General features: G+C 38.3%; 1 protein-coding gene across 4 annotated transcripts in view; it reads left to right on the forward strand.

Annotated features, from left to right (window-relative positions):
* LAMA2 (laminin subunit alpha 2) overlaps positions 1–16,246 on the forward strand; it is a 609,036-nt gene that overhangs the window by 527,744 nt on the left and 65,046 nt on the right. For all 4 annotated transcript variants that reach the window (XM_042939791.1, XM_042939793.1, XM_042939792.1 and 1 more), the window contains 5 exons: positions 2,276–2,430; positions 8,712–8,855; positions 10,497–10,630; positions 12,589–12,748; positions 15,790–15,914. In XM_042939791.1, coding sequence (XP_042795725.1) covers positions 2,276–2,430; positions 8,712–8,855; positions 10,497–10,630; positions 12,589–12,748; positions 15,790–15,914 — 718 coding nt within the window. The remainder of the gene's footprint in view (positions 1–2,275; positions 2,431–8,711; positions 8,856–10,496; positions 10,631–12,588; positions 12,749–15,789; positions 15,915–16,246) is intronic.

Below are 16,246 nucleotides of genomic sequence, written 5' to 3' on the forward strand. Positions count from 1 at the left end.
TTCCCCCCTCCTAATGAATAATTATTCTCAACTTCTAGAGAATTATCCTTGGAGAAGCCCCTAATAAAATTAATAGAATTAGATCTTATTAAATGAGAAATTATTGGGATATAATAATATTCTCTCTTAAACATCTCATAGCTTAAACTCAAAGTCAGAAATAAAACCGCAGAATAGGAAATAACATACAATCCAACATATCAAAACCTGGGAAATATGACCAAGGCTGTCCTCAGTGGAAAATGAGTGTGATCACCTCACTAAACAAGCAGTGAAATGAACATTTTAGGTAATCAACCCTATAAATTAAACAAACTAAAATTAAAAGAAAGAAGATGAAAAAGGTGAATTAAAAGAGAAAAATAATATACTTGATAAATACAAGAGGTAGATCTTTAGGAATGTAAAGATAAAACATTTTAAATTAAAAAAAAAAAAACATTTTAAATTGTTGGCAGGCTTAATCAAGAATGATAAAGCACAGATAGGCAAAGTTCTAAAGGAACTATAACAAAGTACGGGAGGGGGGAGTGGGAATTTAACACATAAGAGAGTACTTGTCAAAACTCTACGCTGATGAATTTTAGAGCCTAATAGAGATAGATAATTTTCTAGAAAAATATAATCATAATCTATCTTCAAAGGTGATTTTAAAATCTATATGCTGAAATAATTATGGAAGAAAGTCAGAAGTTTTTAAAAACTACTATACAAGAAAGTATCAGACTCACTATTACAGATTATTTATTTTTAAAACCATCGAGAAGATAATTTCCAAAAGACTTAATCTGCTTCAGAAGATGGGGTGAGGGGAATGAGAGAGGTGGGGAAATTCAAATTTCATTTAGAAACATTTGATTAGAATCTGGAAGCTTCAAAGAAAAGAATCATTTCTTGGACGAGCCTTAAGTATCCTTTGCTTTACCCTTTTCCTTTTTCCCATGAATCCAAATCTAAGCCATTTTTCTCAATTCTAGAATAATTTGTAGAAAATCAGAGTAATATTGGAGAATTAAAGGAAAGAAAACATGGGCAAATGGCTTATTAAAAGTATACAATACAAAGTAGTAACTGTGCCTCTGTTGAATATGCAATTATATAACAAGGGCTTTGATGCCAGTAACCTGCATTTCAGGCTTTGATGTAGCAACTCTATTAAAATTAATAACAGACCTATGTCCTTTTTAAACATCAGTCACAATGTTGTTCATATTTATGAATGAGTTCAAAATACTTAATTCAAAACCTAGTTTAGAAATAATAATTTCCTTCCTTTTGAGCACGTTTGATTCATTCCTGAGGATTAGCTCTCAGTGGTCCATTGGCCACCAGAGAGTACATCGTTCATAGCCGAGCAGGGTGCACAGCCTTGGTCCTTAAGTAGTTTCACTTTTTCATCATGGTCACAATGACAGAAAGCAGAACAATACGTGCTCAATCAGATAATAAGTGACATGGTTTGGGTAAGACTGCCAGCATCCTAGAAATTGACTAATTGGTTTCCATGGGTCATTTACCCTCCTACAAAAAGCACATGCAGAAAGTCTCTGGATCAGTGATAAACTTCAATTATTTGAGGGTTAAAACCCCTTTTCAAATTGTCGATATTCAACCTTTTTTAACCTATCAAAATGACAGTTTAATATGGTTCAACCTAATACAGAGATTAGGATAATCAATTATTCTTCAAAACGAAAATGAACTGCAGCATGAAAGATTTAATTAAAGTTTAACATAGGCCTTCAGTCTGAGGGTTGTTGAACATTGCAATGTTTTCAGAAGACATTTTGATAGCTTCTCTCTTTAAGATGTACAAAGAACGACAGAGAGAAAAAGAAAGAAAACCAATTTTGTGTGAGAACTCTGATTTAAATACAGTTCTGGCTTGGACAGATGAGATGACATTTTAAAACACTTTCATTTCCTTGATTCCATAACTGAAATTCTATTCCATAAAGGTTAGATTTTTGGCTAACGCTAGAAATTAATCATCGAATTGAGTTCCTCGTATTCTCTACCTTCAATGCTAACTTTCACCTTGATCACAAAGCCAAAGCATTGGTCCTCTATCTCTAACATTTCTGCTTTGACCTGCTTGAGTTCCACCTGGAATATTCCCATTTGCCATCACAAACTGTGCTTCAACAGTCATGGCCCTGCTTTGTTATGTGGATAAGATGAAATCTTTTCAATTATTTAATTGAGCATACTACTATTTTCATTTCTCTGTGTGTGTGTGTGTGTGTGTGGTGTGCACGAATCTTGGTCTATGCAGTTGCAGACGCAGACGCCACTGTGAAAAATCTAGAACAAGAAGCTGATCGTCTAATAGATAAACTCAAACCCATCAAGGAACTTGAGGATAACCTAAAGAAAAACATCTCTGAGATAAAGGAACTGATAAACCAAGCCCGGAAACAAGCCAATTCTGTAAGCTTTTTACTTTCAATATCAGTAATTGATTGTAATTTTTTTGTATTATTCCCAGAGTGAATAACTTCTCCCAGTGTATCCTGTTGAATAATCTGTTTGTTTTCCTTTAACTTGACACTGTTTTAAGGGTGGGGGAGGAGGATAAAAGGTTAGATTTTTTTTCCATAGATTTCAAAATACATCTCATAGGATGAATAATCGCTACTTTCTGTTTTAGAAATGGGAATTTTGTGGGGCACCTGAGTTGCTCAGTGGGTTAAGTGTTTGACTTTAGCTCAGGTCATGATCTCACAGTTTGTGAGTTTGAGCCCCACATCAAGCTTGTACTAATGATGCAGAGCCTACGTGGGATTCTTTCTCTCTCTTCTCTCTCTGCCCCTCCCCCACTTGTGCTTGCGCTGTCTCTCTCTCCCTCTCAGATAGATAAACTTAATTTTTTTTTAAAGAAATGGGAATTTTGTTATATTTTATCAGTATTTGAATAGAGTAGCACAAATAGCAAGATTGTATGTTAAAAAGACATGAATGAGAGTTCCTTGCTTTTGATGAAAGCAAAAAAGGCCAATCAGTGGGGCTGTATCAGGAAGGAATGAACAAGAGTACATAGAATAATAAATAGCAATGAAGAACCACTATTTTCTATATTTTTTGTCTGAGTACAAGTGACAACAAAAATTATTTTGGTTATAATTTCTGCAGGTTTTTTTGAATTAAGAATGGAGAATACCTCAGTTGTATCAAAATTTTGCTCTTTATTAACCTAATTAGAAAACTATCAGGAAAAAAACAGAACTTTCTAGAAGATAGTAATCTGTTGAACCAGGGTAGAATTATTAAGTGCCAATGTGAAACTTTATCTAGACTAGTAAATTCATCCCATGACAACTCTAGAAATGCAAGAAAAAAATAACAGTTTTTGTGTTGTCATGTTTATACTCAAATCTTTTTAGATACCTAAGTCTTCCATCTTGAAAGTTCCATTTTTCTGAACAACTTTGAAGCTAAAAGGACCAGAAAATGCCTTTTCTTAACTCATCAATTTATATATTTTTTAGTAGTGGACCAATAATATGATGCCCAAGTAACGGTATATCATTTTACATTGCTGATACCTCTAAACAAGGCTAAGATAATAAGATCAAGGTGCACCTTAAAAAGGGATTCATGCTGACTAAAGAGAAATTTAGGGGTGCCTGGGGGACTCAGTAGGTTAAGTGGCCAACTTCGGCTCAGGTCATGATCTCACGGTTTGTGGGTTTGAGCACCACGCCGGGCTCTTTGCTAACAGCTCAGAGCCTGGAACCTGCTTCAGATTCTGTGTTTCCCTCTCTCTCTGCCCCTCCCACACGCATGGGGTCTCTCTCAAAAATAAATAAACGTTAAAAAATTTAAAGAGAAATTTAGAAAATGACAAAAAATTAGTCAAGATGATGCACATAAGCTCAAAGTGAAAGCAGCAGCCAGGGTTGAGAAGATACATATTGAGCTACAATATGAAAACCATGTAGGCAGTATGATGCCACATGAGTATGATATATATGAAGCACAAAGTGAAAAGAAGTCAGATGATAGTCTGAGGTTTGTGGTTTTCACTAAGATTAAGCCAATGTAGAAAAAGCATCTCCTATGCTCAAGGCTACTTTTATGTACAAAGTTTATAACACCATAGAAAAAATAAGATATATAGGTAAATAACTCTAAGATAATGCCAAATAGTGTGCTACTGTACGTGAGCAATGGGAAGGGGGATAAAGTTCTGGAAAGGAAGATCCCCTCTGGTAGGGACCAGATTTTCCAAAGAAAAGAATTTGAGCCAGGCCTTGAGTGGGGTAGTGCTGGATGAGGGAGGGGAGGGTAAGGAAGCAGAGTATTCTGAGAATGAGCAAGGCAGAGAGAGAAGGAAGTTTCAGGGTCATTTCATGAGAGAGTGGTCTCGTTTGCCAGGATTATTAGTAGAGTGAACATTAAACAGGAAAGGTCAGCGGAGACCAGCTCTTGTTGGCCTTGGCTGGTAAGGGGAGAAGTTTTGTTTAGACACAGTTATACCTGAGATAAACCTCATTGGTGAGGAAAAGCTGAAAGTTCTCGAACATGAAACGTAATATTATCAGAGCTGTGCTTTTTTGAATATGAATCTGGAAGTAGCTTAGCGTGTAAATGAGAGAATACTAGAAAGAAGGCCACTTTAATAAGAGTCTCACCTGTAGCAGGTGGTAGTAACAAGAGAAACAGAGATTGAGATATCACTCCTGTATTTTGCAATGTTAATTTAAAGAAGCAAAAATAGTAAATATTCTCTTGTGAATCATACACTTAGCCACATTTTTTAAGTCATCATGTGGGCAAATCCAGACATTTTTATTATTTCTTCTTATAAAGAAATCTAAAAATATGCCATATAGTCATCAGTTGTGTTTTCTCCTACCCTCCCCACCCCCCCCCCCCGCCAGGGGAAAAAGATAAAATTGTGGCATGTTAAGTATATAAAACCTGTCTCAAGATACAAATTGAAAGTTATAAAGAAATGCTAGAAGAATTAACCATTGTCCATGCCTTTCAAGGAAATTTTCAGTCACGCTTGGAAATGGAAGTTATAGCAAAGTGTCTTATTTTTTTAATAAGATGTTAGAAATACAGAAGCAAGCTAAATTTTTTTCAAGTGAGTTTTGTGCTTATTGAAGATGACATCTGCCTGATTTATAAATATATTTGTAACCTGGCACGAGTGTCTGAATGTGGCCCTGATACGTACTCAACATGACCAAGAAATTAAAGATATGTATTTTAAAGTAGGTTTCTTGGGGCACCTGGGTGGCTCAGTCGGTTAAGTGTCCGATTTCAGCTCAGGTTAGGATCTCACAGTTTGTGAGTTCCAGCCCTGCGTAGGGCTCTGTGCTGACACCTCAGAGCTTAGAGCCCACTTCAGATTCTGTGTCTCCCTCTCTCTATCCCTCCCCCGCTTGTGCTCTCTCATTCTCAAAAGTAAATAAACATTTTAAAATTTTTTAAATAAAAATAGAGTATCTTTCTTTGGTTTGTTGGCTCTGAAATTGAGTAGCTGATACTCTTTTTAAATGAATGACCTAGTTACTGGATGAACATAATGCAGTGAAAATCCAATAGACATAATAATGGGATCCTCAATAATGTTTAATTGAGTTCATAATGATTCATTAGTAATGTTGTATGAGAAATGCCTTGGAGGTATCTAATGTTTAGTGGTTTTTGTTTAGAAGTCTTAGGAAGGGTTCATATTAGAAAGAAGAATAATTGATAGACCCGAACATTCTAAGAAATGTTTGTGTTTCAGAAACTTCTCCCTTCTTATGAAAGACATATGTCCTAGCAACTTCTAGAGAAATTTATAAATACTGTATTTTGATTTACTTTGTTTAGATTTGTTAAAGAGGTCTCTATTACTGGAAATCAAAACACAACGAAGTTAAAAGGAGAGCTTAGTAGCTATGGACTGGTTACCAACTGTTTGGGCTGCCTGAATTTTTCAGATACTGAGGATATATTCAAAACCATAAGGCAGAAAACAGAAAATCCAGAGGGATTTTTATATAAATGTGTAAGAGTTGAGCAATAGATTACTTTACGAGATCAATTGCTGGCATCTGGGGCATAACACCATCATTTTGTTCAGAGAACCATATTTTTAGATATTTATACTATGGCATAAAGGAGATTAACTATAACTCCTAGCAATAGTAAATACCCTGAGTTTTAAAATGGCTACTCCCGTAGACTCTCCGTTCTCAGAACTTCCACAGTTCACTTAGGCTTCAGCACTGGTGCTCTGTAGTCTACACTTTGATAATCCCCTTTTCAACACACCAGTCATGCAATCCCCTATCATTTCCCCCAGGTATACCTAACCAAGCACAGAAACCAATCCTGTGACCAAACTGTCGTGTATTCCACCCACATTCAGGCAGTTCTTCTCTAAACAGCAAGCAAGTAGTATGATTACATTGGATTCTGTGAACAAAAATAAGTTACTTGTGATTAAACTAGCCATAATGTGGCTCAGTGGCCCAAACTAGGAAGCATTTGAGAAATAAAGGTAAGACAGACCACACACCCAGTTACTTTTGATTACTAATCCAGCCCCACTAGGAATTTGGTTATGATTTCCTGCTGAAGATCATTCAATCTGCTGTTCAGCTCCACTCACGAATTCCCGGTAGACCTTGATTTCTTCTCTTTGACTATCTTATTATGTCAGTGATGCGTATACCCTGCTTTAGATATTGGATTTGCTTGGTGCCAGGGTCTTCAAATACTCATGATATCCTGCACCTTTTCCTAAACATTAAAACATCTGAAAGCTGCATTTCTCCTGCCTGCCCTCTACCGTATTATCCTTCTCATGCTTTATACTTTTTCTCTCTAAGCCCTTGGACAACCCTTGGTATAGCTGCTACTCCATCAGGTAGCACCCTCTGCCAACCTTCACGGCATGTCTGCTCCATAGTATTAACATCCAGAGTAAAAGTTGCATGTTTCCTAGTTCTGTTTTTCTCAAGTCTTTTTCATTTACCTACTCTTCGCACCTTATGTAGAAGGAAAATCCCATCATTTGTGGAGCAAAGAACAAACTTCCTGATAGGAAACTACACTTAGCAGGAAGACTATATCTCCCCCCAGAACACAGAGCAAACATTCTGGGTACCAATGTTGCAGACTACCCCCTCCCCTTAGGAGGAAGGCAAGGACAAGGAAAACCATCTAAGCAACAGGCTTTGAGGTTATTCAAGCCCCGGGTCACCACACAGAGCTCCATTAGGCTGAGCCCTGTACCTTTCCAGCACTTGATTTCTCTGCAGACGTGCAGATGATGGATGCAATTTGGTTATCAGATTAGGTGAGGAAACAATAATATACAAATACATGACTTACACGGAGTCTATAGGAAATGCAACCGATCTGCTATGTCCCCAGAAGTTCTCAAACACATATGAATTTACATATTCATCAGAACCAAAAAATCTCTCCTTGGCTTTCTTTTGAAAATGTACCCAATTTTTCATCCAGCACCTCTTCAGTGTTGTCTATACCACACTTGGGGAGGGGTCCTGGTGCTGCCTATGCCCATTCTCTAGACTTTTGGAGCTGCTTCCTGTGTCACCATAACATGGAGACTGGCATTTGTGAGGGGAACAATAAAGCTAGCTGGTTTTCTCCCAAGTGCAAAAACTGTTTGAGTAGCACCAAGTGCTAGAAGGAATGAGAATAGTCACTGCTAGTGAGAACCAAGAGGCTTCTGGAAGCTGAGCATTTAAATCAGTGGCAAGGAAAGGTCTGCACCCTTCCTTGTCTCCGCTTCCTACTTGGAGCACTGCCATGGAGCAAAGCTGCAGTTTCTTCCCGAGTCCCTGCAACTCCATTGCCATCCTGAAAATGCCATTTGAGGGTACACCTGAACCGAAGGAAATTAAGTCACATAATCAACTAGTGTTATTTGTGACTGAAGAAAGGCTCCCTAAATGTGAGTAAGAATCGGCCTGAGCAGTTTCAGTTCCGTTCATGTAGGAATTCCTTTCTTAGCAATTTATAGTAATTTTTAAAGTACTCGTCAAAAGAAAAAGGAGCTGTTAAATACATTAGTAGGAATAGCCATTGAAAATTATTTCCGTTTCATTTCCTGGCAAATTATTCATTTCCTGGAAAATTATTTCCGTTTCATTTACTTAATAAAAATGTGTAATTTTTTCTCAAATGTATGTTCTGAGTGGCATGATTAATATTCTTCGTATTGTTAGAACATCTAGAACAAAATCTAGTTGGCCTCTCCCAACTGTAAGAACAGGAGAGGGTAGGTAATTTCCTCTCGAAAACTAAAAGAAAAATGATGTCCTACTAAAGTGATATGAAAATCACTGAAATTTGAACTGTAGAATTTCACTCAACAACCCTAATGAAGATCATTATCATTAGCTTCATATAAAATCACCTCTGGAAAATGTCCCCACATTCATAAAGGAGAAAGGTATGAAGGTAAGAATTTGTTACTTGGATGCTTCAAAAAACAGTAGCACACTAACATGATATGGGCTGTGAACAGCTCATTGTCCAAATCTCCCCGGGAAGCTGGCTTCCGCGCCCTCATTAATGAGTATAATGGTGTCCACATATGGGCATTTAATGATTCTATTTGATGGTAGAAAAATAACTTCAAAGAAGGGATGATGATGGTTTTGTAGTTGTTTGGGAGGTACTTCACACTTTCTGAGAGATTTAGTCTTGGTTCTTTGTGCCTGTTTTTCTTGAAGATCAAAGTATCTGTGTCTTCCGGGGGTGACTGCATTCGAACATACAAGCCGGAAATCAAGAAGGGAAGCTACAATAATATCGTTGTCAATGTAAAGACAGCTGTGGCCGACAACCTCCTTTTTTATCTTGGAAGTGCCAAATTTGTAAGTTCAATATCCAGCTTCTTCAGTCTCCTGTATGTGTGAATAGGCAGAGGTTAATCCCAGTAGTAAGGAAAATGTATAGAATCTAATAATATGCTCCCAAAATTGTGTTAGGTTTTCAGATTTGCAAACCTCAGAATCTTATGTCATGAAAGTTCTGAAGTATCAAATTAAGTTAGAAGGAAAATGAAATGAAGAAAACTTTTTACAGGGTTTAGGTACATCTGCTTTCATTTGTGAGTATGCCAGCATTTATTTAGAATGATATTTTCAGATCTGCCTATTTAAGAAGAAGGACTAATAGGAATAAAGCTTTAAAAACAAGTCTCTAATGGGGGCGCCTGGGTGGCTCAGCCTGTTGAGTGTCTGACTTCAGCTCAGGTCATGATCTGGTGGTTTGTGGGGTTGAGCCCCACATTGGGCTCTGTGCTGACAGTTTGGATTCTGCTTCAGAATTCTGTGTCTCCCTCTCTCTTTCTGCCCCTCCCTGCTCATGCTCTGTCTCTCTCTCCTTCAAAAATAAATAAACATTAAAAAAAATTTTTAAAACAAGTCTCTAAGAAATTACAATGAGCTTTCATGTTAAATGAAAATGACAAATTGTGGGGGCGCCTGGGTGGCTCAGTCAGTTGAGTGTCCGACTTCGGCTCAGGTCATGATCTCTCAGTCTGTGAGTTCGAGCCCCGCGTCGGGCTCTGTGCTGACAGCTCAGAGCCTGGAGCCTGTTTCAGATTCTGTGTCTCCCTCTCTCTCTCTGACCCTCCCCCGTTCATGTTCTTCTCTCTCTGTCTCAAAAATAAATAAACGTTAAAAAGAAAAAATTTTAAAAAAAAGAAAATGACAAATTGTGTATGCATTTCCTGCCGATGAAAACTCTTTTGATTCATGTTGAATTTATAACTGAACCTGAATAAACAGAAGTCATATCTACAAATCTCACCCGAAAAGTTTTCATTCCTTTTATTTGGACATTTAACTTTGTATGCATGGGGATCTTCCAAAATGAATAAAATTTTCAACAAATCAGTCATTGCATAAGTCAATACTTGTCATTCAGGTGAGAACTTTTACGTCACCTTAGGTGAAAAATCATAGTTAGCTCCTTAAAAATGTCAGTGTCTGGGACACCAGGGTGGCTCAGTCAGTTAAGTGTCCGGCTCTTGATTTCAGCTCATGTCATAATCTCATGGTTTCTGAGTTCGAGCCCCACACTGGGCTCCATGCTGGCAGCACAGAGCCTGATTGGGATTCTCTCTCTCCCTCTCTCTGCCACTCCCTCTCTCCTAAAATAAATAAATAAACAGAAAAATATATATGTCAGTATCCTTGGTGAAAACAATGAATTATGCATCCAAATATTTTCTTTTGTCTCTACCAAAAGAATCAGAAGGAGAAAAGACTTGTTTGAAAAGTAGAATTAGTTAAATTAACACATATGCCTCAGCAGTAAGGACACACGTGTTGCCTTAAAGATACAATAATAAATATTACTTAATCATGCATAATAATCATATCATTTGAGAATTTTTATTGTGAGACTTATAATTATTTCACATATCTGTAAATACCACCTGTTGAAAAGAACGCTGTTGGCCTCCTCAGATGTCTGATATGTATCATTTTTGTGTTTCTCTGGACTAGATTGACTTTCTGGCTATAGAAATGCGTAAAGGCAAAGTAAGCTTTCTCTGGGATGTTGGATCCGGAGTTGGACGCGTAGAGTATCCAGATTTGACCATTGATGACTCATACTGGTACCGTATTGAGGCATCAAGGTAACTACCTTAATAAAGATTAAGACAATTAAATGACAGAATTTTGACGTACTTTCCCAGTTTAAAAGAAAACTCCTTTTTCCATTTCAAGGAGGTAGCTATGTATGCATGTATACAAATTTTATGTAGTAAATGTATATGTCTATATGTGTGTGAACAGGTCTCTCATAGTCCCTGTTAGCAACTGACAAACCTTCAAGGTACTGACCAGAGTGACCAGTCCATTTTGGACCGTTCATCTGGTTGTCTCATAGCCATACCATCATACTATCAGTCATACTCTCTCCCCTGAAGAAGAAGTCCCCTGGGACTTGCCCTCGTTCAGTACAAACCAGAGCATGAAAGCTGCCAGTGGCGCCTGTCTTCGAGTGCTCAGCTCCTCTTCTACTCTACACAGCAGCGTTGCCTACAGGCAGGTGCAGTTTCTAAATGCTGGCACAAATATATAGTACGTCAGGACCATACTACTTAAAATGGAAAGTAACAAGATATTGATTCATTCTGTATTTAAAGCTTTAATTCAGTTAACTTCTAGCAGTGTATAGATAACATAGAGAACCCATTGTTGTCCTCAATCCTTTTCCCTCATGTCCTCACCTTTTCCTTATTCCCAACACCTACTGAACCCAGAGCAGCTAGTAGTTGAGAGGTAGAGTGAAGGGCCTGGGGCTAGAGTTGGCTAAAGCAACTCTGGAATGTAGATGATGGATACAAAGAGTTTTACTCTGGGTTTGCATATGCTTAAATGTTTCCATATTAAAGCTTAAAACCTAATGAGAAGAAATATTTTTAGTTCCTTTTTAGATCTTTGGTAAAAGAATGTGTTGTGTTGTGTTGTATGTGTGTGTGTGTGTGTGTGTGTGTGTGTGTGAGAGAGAGACAGACAGTCAGACAGTATGTTGTGTGTGTGTGTGTGTGTGCGTGTGCATGCGTGCGTGTGTGTAGAGAGAGAGAGAAAGCAGATAGTATGCTTGCATGTGTGATGGTTGGGGAGAGATAAAGTACTATGAGTTTAAGAATATTTACATTCACAGAGGTCAATTTTTCAATCAGAAGGGATACTGATAAGATCTGGCAAGATGAAGAAGAACCTTATTTGATAAATTCATTCTGTTGTTTCCGGGTACTTTAGTCAACACTACACCCTCAGAGAGAAAAAGATTTCCTAAATGAGACAGCAGGGAGAGACAGAGACACTCAAGTTCTGTTGTGGCCGCTTAGAAGAGAGAGCGGTGTTTCATATTTAACAAGTCATAGACATCAATCACTTGAGAAAATGAAATAAAATAATAATAGCTTTCAGAATTCTATTAATGGAACTTAAAAGCACAGTTCTTCTATGCAATTTGTATACACAACTCTGAAGAGCAGACATTATGCTGTATGCGTTAAGATGGTATATGCCAAACAATAAAAGATGCACAATTCCAGGAAGACTCTACTTCAGCAAGTTTGGATCCAAGATATAATAAGGGATTTTAGGAGAAACGATGGAGCGTATAATGCAGAAGGGTGGCTCATTTGGGGTTCACTTGCTGAATTAAATTAGACAAAATGCTAAATAAAGTAGTATGAACTTGTTGAAATAGCATGTGTTGGTAGATAGTAAAGTGTTTTGGAAAGCAACAGGAAAAAGGTTTTCCATTTAACCAGTGGCAGTTCCATCGGCTAATTGCCACTGCGTCATTTCATATCAACTACCAGGTGCAGAGTCAGGGTATGTGCTTACTGGTCCCTGGCTGAATCTGACAGTCAGCATCCAGCAAAGATCAGACTCTTGGTTTTGACTTGCAGTGTAATGAATCCAGATCTTTTGAAGCTCAGCACCCAGTTATCTCTTGAAAATTCCAAAACAAGTCCTATGTTTCATACCTTTTAAAACTGAAGTTCCTGTAAATGTGATGCATATTCCATTTTCTGTATTTTCTTTCACTTCCTTTCAACGCGGACCCCTCAAGAACTGGGAGGAACGGGACCATTTCTGTGAGAGCCCTGGATGGACCCAAAGCCAGCATTGTGCCCAGTACATACCACGCGGTGTCTCCTCCAGGGTATACTATTCTTGATGTGGATGCAAACGCGATGCTGTTCGTTGGTGGCTTGACTGGGAAACTGAAGGTAGCGTTCTCTTTCCCATTCTGTTGATCTCATCTCTGTACATAAGACCTGACGTGATGACTCTAGGGGAAGGCATGATGAAGCTTTGCAAAAACTTGACTATTTTTTCCTTCATGTGTGTATGAAAACGTAAATGTATTTTGAGTAGGAATTTCTTCTTCTCTGACTATTCAGTCTGGAAACACAATGTTTTTAAGCCTATGCGTATTTACTTAAACGGTTCTTTTGCCCTTATCGGTGGCACCTGTTTTCTTTACAGTCTTGTTTCGGTTGCCTCAAGAGCAAAGTGTGTTTTCATTATACCCCTTTTTCTGAATCAGCTTATGATTTATTGATACGAAGTGCTATAAGGTTCAAACTTCCATCTAATTAAAAGATTTATGAATACCTTGGGAAATATCACAGGAGTCATAAGCTTCCAAATCATGGTCGGATTTTTAAAGTTTTCAAGTTGCTCTTCCCCTCATTCTTATAGAGCACTGCGCTTAATATTCATAATTGCTTCATGACAGGTCCTTGTGCATTTGAAATTGCAAAGTGCCTGCATTTTAAAAGAAGCTCGTGTTGATTAAATGGAAAAACGACGTGTCGGTGACATGCAAGAACACAACCAAATACAATGGATAACCCTGGGCTTGTCAGAATAGTCCCGGGATGGGATTAGTCAGAAAATGTGAAAAGCCAGGGTGACCCCAAATTTATGAGAGCTCAGCCTTCATAGAGAGCGAGGTTGTTTTATTTGCTTCGTGGATGAGATGTGACTCGAAAGTATTGGAATGGATTCCAGAGCTACACACTAAAACCATCCTCATTTCTTAGAACAGCATATAAATATATATGGCACATAGTAATATATAGTCATGTTGCCAACTTTCTCTCCTCCCCAGAAAGATAAATATAGGGGGAGCACAGAGTAGTATAAAAACCATGCATTTTGAAATCAAATCCAAGTTGGATTCTCCGCCTCTAACAGGCAAGTCACTTAGCCCCTTGGCCTTCAGTTTTCTCAACTAGAAAAAGGGAGCTAAAATATCTACCTTGCTTGCATATTGAAAGGTATGACAATAAATTTTTATAACATTTTAAAGCCCTGTTGTGCTAAGTAATATTATAAGGAATTTACGTGAATTAACTTATTTAATTGTCACAGCAACCCCAAAAGGTAGATAATATCCTCCTCATTTTATATTTAAGGAATCGGAGTCAGAGAGAAATTCAATGACTCGACCAAGGTCACACAGCAGTTAGAGGCAGAGTTGGGATTGGAACACAGGTTAGCAGCCACAGAAGCCTCCATCCTTAGGCACCACGTTTCACTGCCACAGTGAATAGTGAGAGATTATGTGCATGAAATTTACAACAAATGCCTAAGGTGTGGTAGTCACACATTAAATTGCATCCTAAATAATTCTTATTGTTATTCAGATGTCACTAGGCATAAATAAATTTGCTTATGCCAGTTTCAGGGAAAAAGAAAACAGACAAATGAAATCTGCAGAAAATCTTAATCATTTGGCCAAGAGTTTCAAGGCTCCTAACACATCAGAATATGAACCAAAAGCTGGAAACAAGTAACTAAATCAACATGCTAATGAAAATTCAAAGGAGCAGGAAAATATCCCAAGTCTAGTTTTTAGGATGCAAGAAGGGAAAGCAAAAAGCAAATAGAATCCACAAGTAGGATAATCAACCTCCGGAAAATTAAAAGAGACTCCAACTGATAACAGAGAATTCCAAGGGCCGCTCTGACTTGTAAATGTCAGTGGCTGTGATAAACATTCTTTCTACATGGCAGTGCACCACTGAGTCACAGCAAGAGAAAGATGTACATGTTGAGTTTCACCCAAAATGGTAACTACAAACGTTATCTATTCAGGGATCATCTTCCTACATATGTTCTAAAACCCAAACACATCCATTCACTTTTTAACCCTAGAGTACTCAGATAATTGTGGGTCAGCTTTGGCAAAGCGTTTCTAAAGTTACAGGTACCAGAATATAGAATTTATTTGTAATGTGTCCGTGCCAAAAGAAATCGTTGTTTAAATTACAGCCAAGTTTCATTAGAGTAGACCAGGTCATTCCCCTCCTTTGTGATTGTGTTATATATCAAGCTTACGACCTTTCCCTGTGAAAATGACACTAGGGTTGTCATTTAACAAATATTTACTGAGCCCTAATAGGCTTTATGCTGTGTATACTAGCAGAGAATCACAATATGGTCCCTTCTCTTACAAATTCACTCTTTCCCTTCATTCTCCGGAGTTGGAAACCTGCTTGGGTATAGGAGGAAATGAAAAATTGGGGGCAGCACTATCACTAAGTGATCTCTATGTGAGTTGTTTCTTCCCCTTCCATGTAGTCAGTGAGTGCCCCTTCTCCAGATCTTTAGAGAGATGTCTCCTTAGTGGTGTACGGATGCTCTCATTAATTAAATACCTCCTCTGTGTCAGGCACTGAATGTGGTACCATGAATAAATTACCCAGTTGAATTCTAAGAATCCCATCTTTTTTTTTTTTTTTTTTTTTTTTTAATTTTTTTTTTTCAACGTTTTTAATTTATTTTTGGGACAGAGAGAGACAGAGCATGAACGGGGGAGGGGCAGAGAGAGAGGGAGACACAGAATCGGAAACAGGCTCCAGGCTCCGAGCCATCAGCCCAGAGCCCGACGTGGGGCTTGAACTCACGGACCGCGAGATCGTGACCTGGCTGAAGTCGGACGCTTAACCGACTGCGCCACCCAGGCGCCCCTAAGAATCCCATCTTAGAGACAAAAAATGGAATCTCAAAGCAGAGAAGTAGCTCACCTGAAGCCGGAAGCTAGGAAGTGTTTATTTACTAATGGTGATAAAATGGCTTCGCACAAAATAACCAGGATCTGTGAGGATACAATAGGGTTAAAGATGAATATGTACAAGCCAAGACTATCACAAAGAGCACATAATAAGTACTCCAGATTTTGCTGCCAATGCCGCTCGTGGGTACTCTAAGACTTCTTGTGAAATTCTAACTCTAACAAATATAATGCTTCTCTCTGCAGAAGGCCGATGCTGTACGCGTGGTTACATTCACTGGCTGTATGGGAGAAACATACTTTGACAGCAAACCTATAGGGTTATGGAATTTCCGAGAAAAAGAAGGTGACTGCAAAGGATGTACTGTCAGGTTAGTTGAGATGAGGACTCCCCTAAGGTCTGGTCTGTGCTTTACAAAAACAGAATTTTATTGTACGATATTCTGTTATCACGTGGATGATATGGAGCGGGTTGGAAGGGATCGTGACCAGAGGTGACTTACCATGAAGCTGATAAAAGGTCAAATCCTTTCACCCATTTGGGCGAATGGGAGGTGCCTTGGCGGTACTTTAACTGGTCATGTGTGTTTGTAAAATCTACAGGGCAAGGTAGTTTAACCTCAGTCAGTTAAGACTACTGTCTCTTTCCACTCCAACCACCCTTCATGTCTGGCACCAGGAGGTTTTGCATATCTGTAGCTAT

Source organism: Panthera leo, chromosome B2 (genome assembly GCF_018350215.1).
Source record: "Panthera leo isolate Ple1 chromosome B2, P.leo_Ple1_pat1.1, whole genome shotgun sequence".
NCBI lineage: Eukaryota > Metazoa > Chordata > Mammalia > Carnivora > Felidae > Panthera > Panthera leo.